General features: G+C 35.1%; 1 protein-coding gene across 1 annotated transcript in view; it reads left to right on the top strand.

The window, feature by feature from the left end:
- USH2A (usherin) overlaps window positions 1-17,750 on the top strand; it is a 385,338-nt gene that overhangs the window by 112,201 nt on the left and 255,387 nt on the right. The window contains exon 21 of the mRNA XM_071739639.1: window positions 15,091-15,221. Within this exon, the coding sequence (XP_071595740.1) occupies window positions 15,091-15,221 (131 nt within the window). The remainder of the gene's footprint in view (window positions 1-15,090; window positions 15,222-17,750) is intronic.

Here is a 17,750-nt window from a genome sequence, read left to right as displayed (position 1 = left end):
TTGAGATAAAAGCTATGTCATCTGATTTTGGTCCAGCACTGGTCGTATGATAGGTATCTAATATCGATTTTAAGAAAAAGAGTCTGCCATGTTTCAAATTAAAACTATTGAACTATATCCTGGATATATATACTTTTAGGACTATACTTGCTGATCTGAATTTCTGTTTTCCCACAAAAGTTCATCCAGCTCTTAAAGGTTAGCAGTTTATTAACCATTCCCTAATACACATTGTAGATGGCAGGTGCTGAAGTCTTTGTCATTGTGCCCCAAGACTAAGGCACTCTGCCTGAAGATATTAGATCAGCCAATTTTATCTGTGTTTATAGAACTGGCATTTCTATTTTCTCAAGTCTTCCAGGTAGCCAGAGTAATCTTTGAAATTATTATTATTTTTTCTTTTTAATCAGATGAAGTTATTTTAGACATTTATACTATGTTGCAAACGTTCTTAAACAGATCATATAAAGTGTGGAAGGAAAAGAGGGAAGCATAAGCAAACCAAAATAAATCTCTTCATACATCAGGTAAATTTTCAGTACTATACACGAGCATTTAGCCACCCAAGTCACATTAGTGTTAATGGTCCCAAGCTTTCTTTTATTCATCACAGCACTGATTGCACTTGGTCAGCTCTTTATCAGTTTGAAATATTGACAGTAGAAGGAGGCGTTCCCTTAGCCAGGCCTGACTGTTGCAGTGCTCTTTTAACTTAGTCATCTTGCAAGTGCTCCTGTAAATGGATTTATTTCACCAGATCCAAAATACATCAAGCAGATCATCTTACCATGGTGCTAGCCCCTTTGCATTGGCTCCAATTTGCAAGAACACTGATTTTAAACATTGATCATTACTTATAAAGCACTCTACAGTTTTGCCCTACCTTATTAAACTAACTTACTACCTGTGCTGCTGCTCAAGTCCTATCTTTTTCTTGTTAAAAAGTGATTGTTTTATCTCTGTGGTTCTGATTATGATTTAGATTATAAAACAAGGATATTCCCTGAAAATATGTTTGCTGCAATAACTCAAGATTTCTAAAAATTCTGCAATGCAGTTCCACTTTTCCTTTCACAGTATGAAGTTCTACTTCAGAATTATTTCAGTGCTTTTTGCAAATGATACTGTAGTTCTTACACAAGAGATTCTGCTTCTTTTGGTTGTATGCATATGGAGTACTTTGCTGTGTTTTATTAGTTGGGAAAGGAGTCTTTGCTTTGTTTTAATTGTGGGAAAAACAGGCTTTTGGGGGACGTGCCTTCTGCTTTCTCAATATTTTTAATGTGTCTTTGCTGTCCTGTAAAATCTTTGCTATGTTGTACAAGCAAGTAGTTGTAGCATAAAATACTTCCCTATGCTAAACAATGGGGAAACTACAGAAGTATATTGCTGGCCTGTTCTTTGATTTAGATGTCACTACTTATATGGATGGCATTCCTTGGTGGGTGTAGAATGATACCCTTGGGGAGTTGAGCAAGGAGCATACTATTTACTTCAGGGTGGAAATTATCCAAATTTAACCTGATACTGTGTAGCTAAGCCTGTCTAGAATTCTTAGTTCTAGCCATGTTTACATGAAATTAGGACTAGTGTTGTTATTCTGGGGTTAAAAACTGATCCTTACACTGGACTGTGTCCTTGTTTTTTCCTGAGTAAAGAAAAATACTGTTAAATACTGGTAAGTAGTAAATAGTGCAGCATTTTTAAATTTTTTTTTACAGAGTTAACAAGTAAGAGTGCTCTTTTATTCTGATTTACTTTAAAGTTTCTTGATTTACTAAAAATGAAACTTCACCAGCAGAGGTGCCTTCACTAAGAAAAGAGTCCTTCTGTAGTAAACAGTGGGAAATTTTGGTGTAGTGGAGTTCTACCCCTCGGGGGATTTTATTTTATGCGTTTTCAAATCATTCAGTGACTTGCTGAGACAGGAAAGGTGGAGGGAGGGATCTGTTTTTATATATATATATATGTCTATATATATATATATATACATATGTATAATATTTTATAATACAGTTATATACACTATATATTTTATTATTTTTTTATTATTTATATTTATAATTTATATATTTACTATTGTATAGTTTACAATCTCTGTTCCTATCAACCTCTATAACTTGATGATCGAAACGAAGGCCAAACTGGAAGATACAGCTATTCCAGGTAATATCTTTTGAGATACTTGAGAAACAAGTTATTAACTGAACTAGTCCAAAGCCTTGTTGGGAAGATTCAGGAAGTGTTGAGGGATAAGAGTGTTTTTGAGAGTGTCTACCTTTGGGAAGATGTAATGCATTGTAGAAGGAAAGTCATCCCTTTAGTAAAAGTTTTGGCAAGATTCGGAGTTCCTTTACAAACAGTTTGCACACTGAATTATTATATTTTGGAGGTTTCATTCAATTGGCCAAGATGGCCAATGCCATCCTGGCTTGTACTAGAAATAGGATGGCCAGCAGGACTAGGGGAGTGATTGACCCCCTGTACTCGGTGCTGGTGAGACCACATCTCAAATATTGAGTTCAGTTTTGGGTCCCTCACTACAGGAAAAACATGGAGGTGCTGCACCAAGTCCAGAAGAGCACAACAAAGGTGGTGGAAGGTGTGGAGATAAAGCCTCATGAGGAGAATCTGAGGTTGTTTCGCCAGGAGAAAAAGAGGCTGAGGGGGAAGATCTCTATAACTACCTGAAAGGAAGTTGTAGCGCGGTGGAGGTTGGTCTCTTCTCCTTAGTAACAAGCAACAGGACAAGAGGAATTGATCTCACTTTGCACCAGGGGAGGTTTATATATGAGATGTCAGAAGAAACTTCTTCACTGAAAGTGTTATTAAACACTGTAATTGGCTGCCCAAGGAGGTGGTTGAATCACCATCCCTGAAGGTGTTTAGAAGATGTTTAGATGTGGTGCTCAGGAATATCATTTAGCACTGGACTCAGTAGAGTTTGGTTAATAGGTTGAATCTATAATCTTAAAGGTCCTTTCCAGCCAGAATTATTCTATGATTTTTAAAAAATGAAATGTATTATATAGACACTGCCTCTGCTCTCTACCTTTCAAATGTAGGTATTTCTCCCATTTATTTTTCTCCTTTATAGTCATTAATCTTTAGTCCATCTTGTATATATTTCTTTCCCAAATTGTTCCAATTCAGTGAGTGAAATGTGCTGATTTTGTTTACTTCTTCCAAGGTAAGATTTTGTCATGTTAGTATCATTAGTTTAAAAAAAAATAAGATATTCATGTGTAAACTTTGTTATGCTACAGAGCTGCATATGCTAAGAGGGAAAATTAGATGAATGGGAATGGTGGGTGAGGCAAAGACTGTGTAATTGGTTTTATGCCAGACCTTCTGCCTTTCACACAGGCAGAAGAGATCCAGGGAAATGTCAGAGGTGGAAATCAGGGCAATTCAGTACTCCTGCAGAATTGCAAAGTACCCGATAACTGCATCCAGCCTGAGAAATGGCCAGAACTCAAGGTTGCTTTAAGACAGAAGTGCCCAGTTGTCTTGGCTTTTTAAGCCACGGACTGCAGTCTTTCTCCACCTTAGAGCCTCAGGGGACCTACTGGGAGGAAAGACATGAATACATCAGAAGCAGTCCCTCCCCAAGGGTCTTACTGTGGGACAAGGCTGAGCTGGGTCTGAGTTTTCAGGGTACTCTGGAGTCAGCCTTGATAGATAGTCCAGTACTTCCTTTCTACAGCAGGTTGGGATTGGGATTAACTGGCAGTCCCTGTGCCTGAACACCCTGCTCTCAGCTTCTTGATGCAGGGGCAGCTTTCCTGCATCCACCCAGCTGAGAGCTCCACACTGGTCTATGTGCAAGTTCCAGCTCTTCTCTAAGGTTTATTTTACACCAGACATGTCTTGCTGCTGCAATTATGGAGTTCATGCTTTCAGTAGCAAAACACAGTTTTCATGGAATTTTTTTTGTAGAGGCTTTTTTATTAAGTGCAACTATAAATAAGGTTTTCACTTTGTTAAGGATGAGGTGAGCAATTGTTTCCTCTTAGCATAGCAAGCTAAATTTTAAAATAATCAGTGGGGGTTAAATAAACTGGCTGTCATTTGACTCCTCAGGCAACACAAAGGAACAGGAAAAAAGGTAGCTTGGAGCCGCTGTTACAGCACGTGGGCAAGGATTTTTGCTTTTTTTGTTTTGTTTTGAATATGGGTTTCTTTCTGTGAGGCATTATGAGTGGTAAAGATACAAAAATGGTCACACTGGAAACAAAAGAATAGAAGCCCTCATACTTCTTAGTAATGCTGTATGTCCAGTGGCCCATTTTTTTATTTAATCTGTTGCAATATTGTAATCAATCATGATTTTTGGTGTTGCAGAAAGCTTCATACTTTGAGAGAGAGGGACAAGAAAGAAAAACAAAAAACTATCAGTGAATTTATCAAGTGGAATTTCCTTACTACCATCATTTAGAATTAGTCTGTCATTTACTCTGTAATCACTCATGTTTTAAACAATAATGTAAAAATCAACTCGAAGGCAGGCTATAGCGAAGTTGTCTTTAATTCAGGAGTGCTATAAGGAATGGAAGTTCTGTAAAGATGACATACAATCAATCAATAACTGCCTGAAAATATCACAATATATGGAGGTTAAATGACATCATCCTCTGTGAAAGAAATTGTTAAGGAAAGTGTTTTCGGTATTGGCCTTATCTCTTTTATTTCGGTAAATAAAATTAATTGATTGCAAAATCTTTACATGCCTCTTTTGTATTAGGAACAAAAAGTTGACATTGTCTACTCCAAAGAGTTTACAATCCAAGTGAAACAGGATTGGCTACACATATATAGAAGGAAACAAAAGGAAAATTTTATGGAAGTTATTTTTTTAGTCCTTGTATAATTAATTTATTCCTTGTTTAGTGTTGCAATTTATCACAATGGCAAACAGATTTAGATTAGTATTTAGTAAATGTTGTATGCTCTATCAATTAATTTCCAGTCATTATAGTTTTCTGTATTCCTTACTTTCTTGTTTGCTTCAAGTTAAATCTTTGTGTAAACTGTGCCCTTATTTGAAGCCCTTACTGGCTGGGTTACATGGCTGTTCATACCATTGAAATATCTTTATTTGTATATATATATACATATACATATATATATAAATATATATGTATATATATATATATACTTAGTTTCCTCCAACTGTTGATCAGACTAATGAGAGAATCACAAACTGCTAACTGTACATGGAAGAGAACTGAAAAACAACAACAGATATCACTACTGGTACTGCTTTGTATATCACTTGGTTTACTACTATTCTATTTGCCTCTGGGCACAGAGTGAAAATCTCAACTCAAATCCTCAGATGAAGAGCATCTGGCACTCCTGAGTAGGAGGAATATGTTACCTCTGCATTCCACTGTTGCCAGTGTTATTATGCACCATCCCAGTTGCCTAGGTGGGCAACTGCACAGAGTGTAATATCTGGCTGTATCTATCCCTACAGGGTTTTTTTGTCACATCAGCAGTGGTATTTGATGTAGCACAGGAGTTTCTCCATGTCCACCACACACCACTGTACTGCTTTCTTAAAAGCCAGAGAAGGCTTTTAGCCTCTTCAAATACACCTCAAAGGCTTGAGGTGTATTTATCACTCAAAGTATTTCCTAGCCTGTGATTATTCACTTGATAGATAAATGCTATTACATTACCCTGCTAGTTTTCTTTTATGCTTCTGTATGTGCTTAGCTCTTACAGTGATGCAGGGGTTGGATTCTTGGGAATAAGCCAAACTACAAATTGAGAATGAAACGTCCACAGCTGGTTTTCTGCACTGGGTCATGTTTTCTGTGGCACATTCTATACAGAAGCTGGGCAGATCAAAGAACGTTCGTGAATTTTGTCAGTATGGCCTTATGCAGGGTAGCTAACACAAAATCTGTCTGAGAGTTGGGCCATATACTTAGGGTGATTATAGCAGCAGCTGATGCTGAACAATGGCTACAGGTGGTTCTCCCTTCCTCTGTCAGGTCTGTTTTCAAAAACAGTCCAGTGACCGTGACTGCTGTATGCGTGATAAAATCTACCTTCTGTGCATTTGGAAATATTAGTGAGATTAAGCAGGGATCCTACATATGCTAAAGTAATTTCTAAGAAAATTTCTATATTTCTAGCATCCCATGTGGCTCTTGCCTCTGCTTTCTGCATATTCTAGACTGTGCCTATTAGTTCATTTTTACAGTAACAGATCCAGCATGTTTGCTTTATCCTGTTGATGTTCATGCCTCTAACCACTAGATCATTTAAAGACAGCAGGACCAAGGCTCTGTTTCAGGATTACAGCAAACCCCACACATCCATTGCAAGAGAGGCTGGGTAGAATTTTTCTAGTTCATTCTGTTCTGATCTGTAAGGGTGATGTTTCACTGTGACTGAACTTGAAGTGTTGAAGACAGTGCTTTGGTAGCACCAGATCATATTCTAAGTAAAATATCCTGTGTAAGTGGTATGAAGTGTTTGGATATGTTTGCATTGAACATTTCGTGCCAAACCCCATGAAGCACTTAATTTACAGACTGTGCAGTTCCAAGGTACAGAGATACATGGATAACAGAACAAAAGGTACTGGAATAACATTCATACTGTCAAAGCAAGACTTTCTGAGTTTTCAGGGAGGCAAATATCTTAGAAGGAAATGAGTAAACTACTGCTACCACAGAAACTGATGGACACTGAGGAAATAATTTTTCACTGGCAGCAAATACATCATGGTGTATCTAGCACAATCTCCTATAAATGGGAGAAAAATGAGCTTCCTATCTGTATATTAAAATTGTAGCTGACTGTTCCAATGAAGTCCTCTTGTGAACTTAGTTCCTGCAAATAAAACCACTTTTAGGCTTCCTCTGGAAAAGGTAATTATGTCAATAATAGTGAAAATACTGACACAAATATTACTAGATAAAAATACTGTATTTTACTTTCAGTTATTAATTTGGCCATTTAGTTGCAGTCTATTGGTCTACCTTAAGACCTGGATATGTTAGCTTTTTCTGCAGTTCTACAATGATTAGCATTTGTTGCTGAGTTTGTAACTTGAAACTATGCTTTTTGCTGAGGATTTGCTTTGTGGTGGTATATTTCTGCCTAAAAGGGTTTTGTTTTTTCCTCGTTACATTTCCATTTTTTCCCTATAGTATTTCTCAAGACACTCATTAGCTTATTTTAGTTATTCTTCTGTTCCCTATGTACATTGTCTAATCAGTAAGGTTCTTAACTTGCTACAGGACTTCCACCTTATTTTGCTTGTAACTTCTGTAGTGCTGTGATGGGATTCTGCCTTGGCTAGGGCACTGTTGACTAAATTTGCTGTGTTTCAGATCATTACACTGACTTGGATTTTGAGGTATTTGCATTTTATTCAGTTCTAGTGATAGTCTTTTCCCTTGATCAGTTAAATTACTCTCTGTGCAGTGTTATGTTTTAACTACTGCTGGAAATACTAACTAAAGGCTTATAACTGAAGTGCTATTTACAACTACTATCCTCCATCTCATTTCTGATTTCTTTGTGATGTTGACCTTTTGTAGACTGCACTGTTGTAAATCTTTGAAGTGATTCTTCTTGTCATCATATTTCTAGTAATTGTGATTTGCATTGCATTAACACCCAGAAGCCTCTCCTACCTTACCCTTGTTGTAGAAGATGACCTTTTTTATTCACTAATTCATATACTGGTAACAAAATACAATCCTTTCTCTAAAAATTTATTTTGAAATGAAAATGGATTCTTGCCTCTATTTCCATACTTTGAATACCATAGTTTGAATTAATTGAATTGCTCATAAAGGATTCTTAGTCTTAGGAACTGCCTTCTTCCTTTTCTACCAAAATCAGTTAGTTGGCCATCTTTCCAACCTATGTAAATAAAAATAACTAAAAACAAAGACTACAGGTATTGTTTGAAAGAGACCGTATTGAGTAAAATTTTCTCAAATTTTGTTCAAGTTGAACAATAGCATCGAAGCAAGATAGCAAAGAGGGCTTTAGTGTAATACCAGGCTGATATTTATTTTTTATTCACATTTCACTTCAATATTAAGAGCAACACAGAAACAATCTTCCAGCCGATCATTAACCCAAGAAGGACTTGACTGCTAGAATGTTGTGCTTACAATTTATTATTTTCACTCTAGTAGGTCTGCTCTGAAAAGATACTGGTGGTTGAATATATGCTTGCTGTATACCACCCCAATGTATACTGGTGAAAGGAATATATGAATCCTGTTCCCAGGATTGCTTAATAACTTAATTTGAGTCAGGAGATTTGTTTCTTTAGATTGCGTTGCTTGAAACATCTGTGTAAACAACTGGGTGTTGATTCTAGTGGCAGAAGGATGCTAAGAAATAATATCATTAGCATCTCCTTATCAGGCTCACTTTGATCTCTGTATATGTTTTAATGAGATATTTTTTTATTAATTTAGATAAATCTAGAGAGTCAGACTGTACAGTTCATTTTGGGTCTTGCTATACTCAGATACTTCTTGCACCATTATTTTGCGGATTGTTGTAATGATGTTTCTCTTTTCACTGGGAAGTTGCAAAGTGCCTGTGTTGCAGTACATCTTTGCTTTGAACTTCCCTGGAATGTTGTTTTGTTTGTGTGTCTGGTATTGTCAAGAAGTTTCTTTGCTCTCTGTCTGTCTTTCCTGGACAACCCAATATGCTGGTGTGATGTCCTCTTCCTTGTGCAACAATCCTTTTCAAAGTCTTTTTCACTTCATCTTCCTATGAGAGCATTCTCATGCCATGGTCAATCCTGCTTTGACAAGTTCTGATTTTTTTTTTTTTTTTTTCAGTAACTGCTTTTTATAGACGTAAAGTCTTTACTGTAGGAACTGTGGTTTATTTATTTTTTTCCATAGTATGAAGAACTGATTGGAGAGGTCTGGGATGGCCCAGTTAAATGCACCTATTGACTCGCAAAGTAATATTAATATGGATGGAGAATCTGCTCTTTAGGGAAGTTTTGTGATATTCTTCATAATATGCAGTATTTGGAAAAGGTTAGGCTAGTACTCTTTTTTGATATATTAGTGTTTCTTAAGTATCAGTCAAATACCTAGTGCCCAGGTAATTTTTCTGAATACATTGAGGGCATTTTGCTGATTTTATATATATTTAAGACTATGAAGAACAAAGCAATAATGCATTTTTCAAACGTTACAGAACCTTACACAAATGATATGGACTTCCATTCTTCAGGAAGGAGTACGGAGGCAGGAGGTTTAAATGATGGCTCTTGGGTGACATACCTCAGTCATTGAAGTCATTGCCTGGGTACAGACTCAAGGTCTACTAATTCTGATTCTCTTGATTTAACTACTGGGCATTGCAGTATTCCTGAAAAAGGATCACTCTGTAAGTGAGAGGATGAAGTACTACTAATACATCACATCTTATCAAATGACTTTAAACTTATCTTACCTTTCTTTTCACCAAGGTTTGCTGTAAATCTTTCTTACTAGAGAGTAGCAGGACTTGTGTCCTTGCTAAAACAAGGAGATTGATTTACTATATTCATATAGATCCAGCAGCTTCCTATGAATATGCAATAATGAATTAGAATCCTATAGCTTTTACCCCTGTGCAGCAGTTCTGGAGACCTTAAAGACTGGGATATTTTACAGAAGTCCATTTGATAGAAACTTATAAATGTGTCTTCGGCATAGAATACCAGCATAACAAATCTTTTACTATGTACAGTATTCTTATTCTTCAAATACTTTAATTGATTGTTCATTGGGCTAAGTCAGCCAAAAGTGGAGAGAAACTTTGTACAGACATCATTAGTTTTTCTCCATTTAAAGATTAATCATGAAGAGCTCTGGTTCTTTAATTCTGTAATTTGTATATTTAATGGGCTGCTGCAGAATCTATGACTGTAATTAGCATAGCCTGAAAACTCATTAATACGCAACAACATGATTAATGCAGCATTAATGCAAACATGACTGAAGTTATTTGGGTTATGTAGTAAAAAGATTAAAGCTAAAATGTCCTGTTTGTTTTACCAGTAGTGGGTATAATGGGGTAGCGAGCAAAATAAGAAAAAACAGATATCAAATTAGTCATTTTAGTGTAAAAGAAATGCTCAGTTCTCATCCAGAGGATTTGGCTTTGCCTGGTACTTGGTTTCCTCCACAGCTGTTACATACTTCCCCCTTTCATTCACTCATCACCATCCATGTTTATGCTTGTTCAACTTTTTAGTTTGACTTAGCTTTTTGGCAATTTGAGGTAATAAGAGTATATTAAGAAGTTTTTGAAATGTGTCATTCTGAATAAAGCAAGACCTTTTCAAAATATGGAAGATTCGTACCATCTAATTTTTAAACCAATATATTTTTAGCATGTCCTGGTTTTGCTATAATCACAAAAGAAAAAGAGCTGCTACCCTGCAATTAGTCACTCCAGAAAATCCACATATGATTTTCAAGTATATGTTTTAGGTTTCTACTAAAAAAATCCTAAAGCTGTTTAACAATTAACAGTCTTTTTTAAGTTCTTTTTATTACTAACTTTTATTACTTTTTATTACTAATTCAGTGTAGTGTTTGTGATGGTTAATTTTGAAAATATTATCAAATACATTAAGATAACTGTAAAAAATGTAGCCTGTTCCTGTATCAAAGGCATCAAAAGATGTTCAGCAGATTTGGGAAGAATATTTTTCAGTTTCTTCTCTCAACAAAATCTGGAAATTTATGAGTCATAACATAGTGTGAGGGACTCCTTGTGTTGAGCAGAGGATCTTCAGAGTTCCTTCTCCCAGTGTTCATTATGTGAAGCTTCTCTAAATAATCATCTGTTTTGGTGAAGTCTTTGTTTTTTTCTTTTTTTTTTTAAAAAAGGTGCATTTTCTCATTAAGAATACATTTTTAAATGTGTTTTAGCTATTGTAATGACACATAGCGTGCAGAATTACTCTCACAAAGACAGTAACAACTAAGTATTAATTCAATGGAAGTGTATGGTATCTGAGAGTTAAAGATAATGTCTATAATATACTGGGGCATCTCATTATTATTCTTTATCTTATGCATGTGGGTGGGATTTGATAATTTTATCTGATTCTATGATTCCACTACTCTTGCTGACCACATGCAGTCTGGAGATACATTTACTTTACATGTGGCTGTTCTTGACACTTTTTGGGTGGATTAGTTCATGTGATTGTATATAGATTTTGATGAAGGGGCATAGAACTTTTGAGACTTGTAGCAACTTATGTGTATTTAGTGGGTCTAGTAACAGCTGATGGCTGTTTAAGCTGGACTCTGTAGAGAAAATACTTTAAAGATGTTTTAGCTGAGTGCATGAGACAAAGAGATCAGTTTTAAGTAGATCACTCTGCTGAACTCTCTCAGCTGCTATTGTACAAGATGTCTTCAGTTACCTTGCATTCTTCCCTGTGGTCTTCTCCAAACTTTTAACAAGTGAAAAGACATTTTTGAATTCTTTGAATGTTTTTGTGTTATGATAGGTTGAGTATTATTTTTTTGATCCAAATTAAATTAATTTAAATTGGAAAGGTGTTTCACAGGAATAGGAGCCTCATTAATTTGGGTGAATCAAGGTTTTTGGTCAAAAACCCACTTACTCTTAACTTTTTATTTTGCAAGAAAAATGTTTAGCATTAGTCAGAAATGAATTTTATTGCTGTAGTAATTATAAATTATTAGTATCTATTATGCTAATCAAGCTGTTCCAATTTATTAATTTCTCCCCTCTGACCACCAACTGGCTCTTCTAAATCTAAAAATAATCCCATGTGCTTGGAAACTTGCTTTAAACAAAAATTACAGCCAGCCTCTCAAGAGCATCTTCTTGCCTTTTAAGTACATTTTTTACTGATCTTGCAAGCTATACTGAATCGCAACAGAAGAGTCTTAATTCATGTGTGAATCTGAGTCTGAACCTGAAAAGTTCTCAGACTTGCTATACTTACATGAGGGAGGCAAAGTGGTGGTATAAAATTCACTCCATATACATTTTCTGTATGAGACAAAAAGCTGGGTTCAGACTCCTCTGACATTATAAAGTAATAGTGTATCTTTTTAGCTTTAATATCAACCTGTTACTTAAAGGAACCCTCAAAATGCTGTGCACTGGCAGGGTGGCTGCTGATACTGCGACTCAGTCTAGTGCCTTTAAAAATGACAGCACTGGTCACTTGCAGCCTTGTGCCTCTCCCAACCTGGATGTGTCATCTATGAAGCTACGATAAAAATATAATCGCAATCTGCTGCTGCATAATTTGAAGATATGTAGATTTGCATTATATTTTGTACAATGCCATTATAATTAAAAAACAATTATAGAAATTGAAGAAATTTATTTATAATTAAAGGAATTCTGACAGCTTCTCCAGTTGCATCTATAATTTGAAATGGAATTAAAAATTTTATTTGAATGACATACATTAGTGTTTAATTTGTAGTGGAATTTCCTGTCATTTTTCAACTCAGAAATGATAAAATCTCCTTGTGGACCTGCCATTTTTATCACTTAAGCAGTCTTGTTAGGTGAGTTCTTCAGTGTTAATTCAAGATTCTGTTGATTAAAAGTACATTCATACTATGCCCCACAGAGGATCATATTTTTGTTGAGGGTTTAGTTTAGAATCATAGAGTAGAATAGTAGCCTCAGTAGTGTGGGTGACATGTAAATCTTTGTATATAAGAAATTGCACAAGCGATTGTATAGTCACTACCCTATTAATGTTTTAATTTATTTTGGTTTTTTGTTAATTCTATTATATTTGACATTTCTAGTGATCCACAGTGTAAAGTGTGTTTTTCAGGTTCTGTGAAACTTGTGGACATAACCTGGACATAAGAAATCTTGAGATAACATTTTTTCACAGGAACGTAATTATCATACAATTCCACAAGTTTTGTTCTTCCAGTGAAAATATGTATGGGGCAAAAGTTGATTTAATATATTTAATATATAATATGATTAATTATAAATTAATTATTAAATTTAAATACAATTAAAGTTTCTCCATTGCACTCCTAGAAATAATAGAACATTAATATTGAGGTATAAAATAACTTATTTAGAGCTAGCTTATCTGAACTTCTTATCTCATGAGAAACTCCAAATGTAATTGAATCTAAGTAGGCAGAGTCCTTTTCCGAATAAGTGAGAAATGTATTTAGAAGAATTTGCTGTATGGGCTATGACTGAAAATGATGTCTTCTGACTCATCAATACTTTCTATAAAGCCATGGCAGATCTACAATCAGGATTTAAGATTTTGGGCTTCTTTAGGTCTTAATATCCAATGAAGAAAGATCCTGAATAACATTTGAAACCTTTGAGTCATTTAACCTATCTTTTCAAACACAACATTATAAAATAATGGTGTATTTTGCAGAAACTCAATTGCTTTGTTTGTATTTGTCCTTCTGGATTAGTTGTGAGTTGGGATCCTCTGGTCTTAAGCAATGTATATTCTCATCTTCATAAAAATACTGGCATTTTCTAAAATAAACTTTGCTCTCCAGTGCTGGGATTAGAGGTCATCAGACTCAGCCTCACCAGCAGGTACTGATACCTGGAACCTCAAAGTACAGCAAAAGTGGTTATTTCTGAGTCAGGCAAAGCTATGCTTTTCCTTAATTATGGACATGGTTGAATTCTTTTTACCTGCTGGGTGTTACTTATGTACAACTGGTTTTTGCAGGTATTTTAATAGCATGACTGATTTTCATTGATTAGGCAGTATGGTCCATGTTTGTGAGTTCATAAGGTGATTTGCATGAGAAAATTTATATGATTAGGAATTGGAGACAAAATATATTTCTTATGGGTACAGATAATTAACAAGCTTGGTCTATTATGAATCCATATCAGAATTTTAGTTTTTTTAAAGTATGGATGCTATCTACATGAAATACTTTTGTCACTTACTATTTTCTGCCTGACATAAGATAGTGAAAGTGTGTGGGCAAAGACTGAATAGCCTGATGGGGCTGGAGACAACCCAATAAAATTTTCCTGTTGTGTAAAAAGCATTTTATGAAGAAATGGAAGGGAAGTGTACACTATAAGTAAATGTTGCTGTTTCTGCCTTGTCATTTGCCTTTTCAAAAAAATCAGTTCAGAAAAGGCCGACAGCATCGACTCAGCTTGCCATATCTGGATTTGCTTGTTAGAAAAGTTGGGCCAAATTTGGCATATGGTTTTGTTGTTTTCTTATTTCATGCTCCTGGAAACAGCTCAAAAGAAAGGCTTTATACCTGTGGGTTATCTGAAGTTTGTTTATTCATAATTTTACTTCATGAAACTGGACACATAATTTATGAATTGTTTTATTAATTTGCCCTTAAATAGTTACTGAGTCAGTTTATGCCACAAACAACCATAGTACAATATTCACAAGCTGTTTAATTAACTTATTGCTTTGATTTTTTATTTGAGGTAAAAAGTAATGTTAAAAAAAAAGTAATTTTTTTCTTCTTGTTCTTTGAATAATATTTCATGCACTGAGACAATATGTTATCATAAGTCAAATGGAGGACTATTGGAATTGTTCTTTTTGCACTTGGATATATGTATTTATAAAAGATTATATAAAATATGCATAAAAATATGTGTGTGCATATATGTATATCTATATTTTAGAACCAAACCTCTGCTATTCATCATAGAAATCCTTCCATGCAGGAATTTAATTCCTATTTTATGAATAGAAACATTAGGGAACAAGTGAAAATCTACATGTAAAACATCGCGTATTAGAATAGTATGCTAATGTTTTAATTAGATTTTTTGAAGAAAGAAGTTATTGAACAGCATAAATCACAACCATATGCCTTTATTTACAGATGAGTAAGGACTCTGAAATCACAGATATTACTCTCAAGGGCTGGATTAGTAAAATTTCTCCTGCAATGACTGGCAGGGGTCTTAGGTGAACAAAACTTGGATTTTGTCTTTTCATTTTACTGATGTTTTTAGAACAACTTTTCTTTGTAATTACACTGTTAAAATACATAAGAACCTTTTTTCATCATTAACCATATGCTTCCTTTTTCAAATCAGGTATAAAATTGAAATTTAGAACCCAGAAACCTGATGGATTGATTTTTTTCTCTGCATCACCCGGAAATCAAGAGGAATACCTTGCACTTCAACTGAGGAATGGGCGTCCTTACTTTCTTTTTGATCCACAGGTACATCAAAAAATGGATTCTATAAAAACAGTTTATGTTAATATTGTCATTACTTCTTTACATACTTATCCCTTCTTAACAGATTATTATTTAATTGGCTCTTCAGGACCCTTTGGTAACTGGACATTTTGGGGAGATGAACACTGAAACTTTAAAGTTTTCTTATTTTTGATGTTTGTCACAATTCACAATTTATTTTTACATTTTATGGGTTGGAGTGTTTTGCCAGTGCCACCAGACACCACTGCAGTTTAAAATAGTAAGATTTAAAGTGGGCAGAACAAGCTATTGAATTAGCAAATAAAGATTTTTATAGATTTAATCAATTATTTTTAAGCCATCCATCCTGAGGCTGTCTTTTCCTACTGAAATCAGCATGTTGCCATTGATGTGATGAAAGTAGTCTCTCATTTCTAGTAAGAATCACCAAAGCAAAGATACAAATAGTGATGGAAATATTATCAAATAAATGCCACAAAATTAAAAATAGCATCACATTAATCGTATTTCTGTTTGGATATTTTCTGGTTTTTTTACACCTCAAAATTAGTTCTCAAGGAATAAAAAAAAGTGCTACAGGCTCAGTTATATGTCATACATATGAGAGAAACTAAGTAATTTTCAGATATTTTAATTATGCTAACAGAATATAGTATCAAAAGCATCCATATATGTGCATCCTTTTTGTAAGGTTACTGTTGACTGTGTTGCTGGAAGGCCTGGTCACTGTATCAGCCCTATCTTCCATCACACTTTAGAATCTAAGTCTGTGATTGGCATTGTGTCTACTGCTCCAGGGCACTGAGCAGAAGGACTAAATGGCATAAAATGGCATGGATTTAGAAATCTGTTAATTTTTGCTTCCTGAGCTCTCCATGAACATCTGGAGGTGTTGGGCAGCAGTGAATCTTCTCCTCATCTCTAGAGAATCTTTAGAGTCATGATGAATCTTTAGAGGAGTCATGATGCTGCACAGAGTCTAGTTTTTATGTGATCCCTGTGCTAGAAAACATTAAATCTGCCTTCTGTCCCCAAGGTACAGATTACAATTATTATTGTTGCTTTTAAACACAGACTTAAGCTTTTCCATGTTGCAGACTGAATCAGTGAGTACTCCAGTATTTGGGACTATGTTTAACATTGCTGTTAATGTTGCTCTTCATCCATGTTTGAGTAGATACTGGTTCAGTTTTGTCTCTTTTATACTTATACTTTTATTTAAATGAAAAGGAATTTTTATTTCCTTTGAAAGATATTCCTACATGTAATAATTTGATTTGGTGCTGGTGGTGGTGTTATTTTTTAATGGCAGTGGGTATCTTCAAAGTAGCGTTTTAGTGCTTCAAATACTACTCCTAACCCTTCTTGCAGATTTGCTCCTTCTGAAGTATCTTTATGTCAGGTATGTTGGACTCATTCACTATTTGAATCCTGTTGTTTGGATTCATGGTATTTGGAGGATGGGGAGGAAAGGGAACAGGTGAGGGAGTGACTGGTTTGGGGATTTTCTTTTCTTCTCCCCCTCTTTTTTTCCTGCCTTTTAACTGTAAAGAATGCAGCTTTTGTCCACACTCAGTCCATGAAGCTTCTCAATTCAGCAATAATTTCAATACATACTGTTTTGAATTTTAACCAATTACTTGTTTACAGATAAATCTTTGTTTATCCCTGTGTGTCATTTGAACCAGCTTGAGACAACTCTGTCCCACTGATTTTTATGGCCATCACTTCCATATTGTTCAACCATTTTACGAAGTTTGAAATAGCCTATATGGCTGATTCAGTGAGTGTTTTTAGAAAAAAAGTTCTGTCATTCAAGACATTGAGCAATAGTGTAGGTCTTACCATTTTATTTATTATAGGTATAATTGTAGCTCACTGCATTGTGGCCTACATCAGCAAAAATCTTTAAGTGTCTTTCTACAACTTTTACCTGTGAAAATTCAGTTATAAAAATTTTTCAGTCTTTTGTATCCTTAATATATTGAGCTACCTTTTCTATGTTTATCTTCCTTTCTGTATTTTTACATAGTTTGTTTCTTTCTTCTTTTTGTCATTATTTGCTATTTCTATAACATCAAGTATCATGTTCTGTAGCAGCAATTCTTAATCCTTCATTTGTGTATTACAGTTTGCATTAGTCTGCAGATGTTTTAATTACTTCTTATTGACATCTTGTGGTTTCTTTACCAGGTTATCATAGAATCATAGAATCCTAGAGGTTGGAAGGGACCTCGAAAGATCATCTAGTCCAACCCCCCCTGCCAGAGCAGGGCCACCTAGAGTACATCGCATAGGAACGTGTCCAGGCGGGTTTTGAATGTCTCCAGTGAAGGAGACTCCACAACCCCCCTGGACAGCCTGTTCCAGGGCTCTGTCACCCTTACAGTAAAAAAATTTTTCCTGATATTCAACTTGAACCTCGTATGCTCCAATTTACACCCATTATCCCTTGTCCTATCACTGGTCACCACTGAGAAAAGCCTAACTCCATCTCCCTGACACTCACCCCTTACATATTTGAAAACA

Source organism: Heliangelus exortis, chromosome 3 (assembly GCF_036169615.1).
Source record: "Heliangelus exortis chromosome 3, bHelExo1.hap1, whole genome shotgun sequence".
Lineage (NCBI taxonomy): Eukaryota > Metazoa > Chordata > Aves > Apodiformes > Trochilidae > Heliangelus > Heliangelus exortis.
The sequence above is the reverse complement of the archived record's forward strand: the minus strand, read 5'-3'. Positions and strand labels throughout refer to the sequence as shown.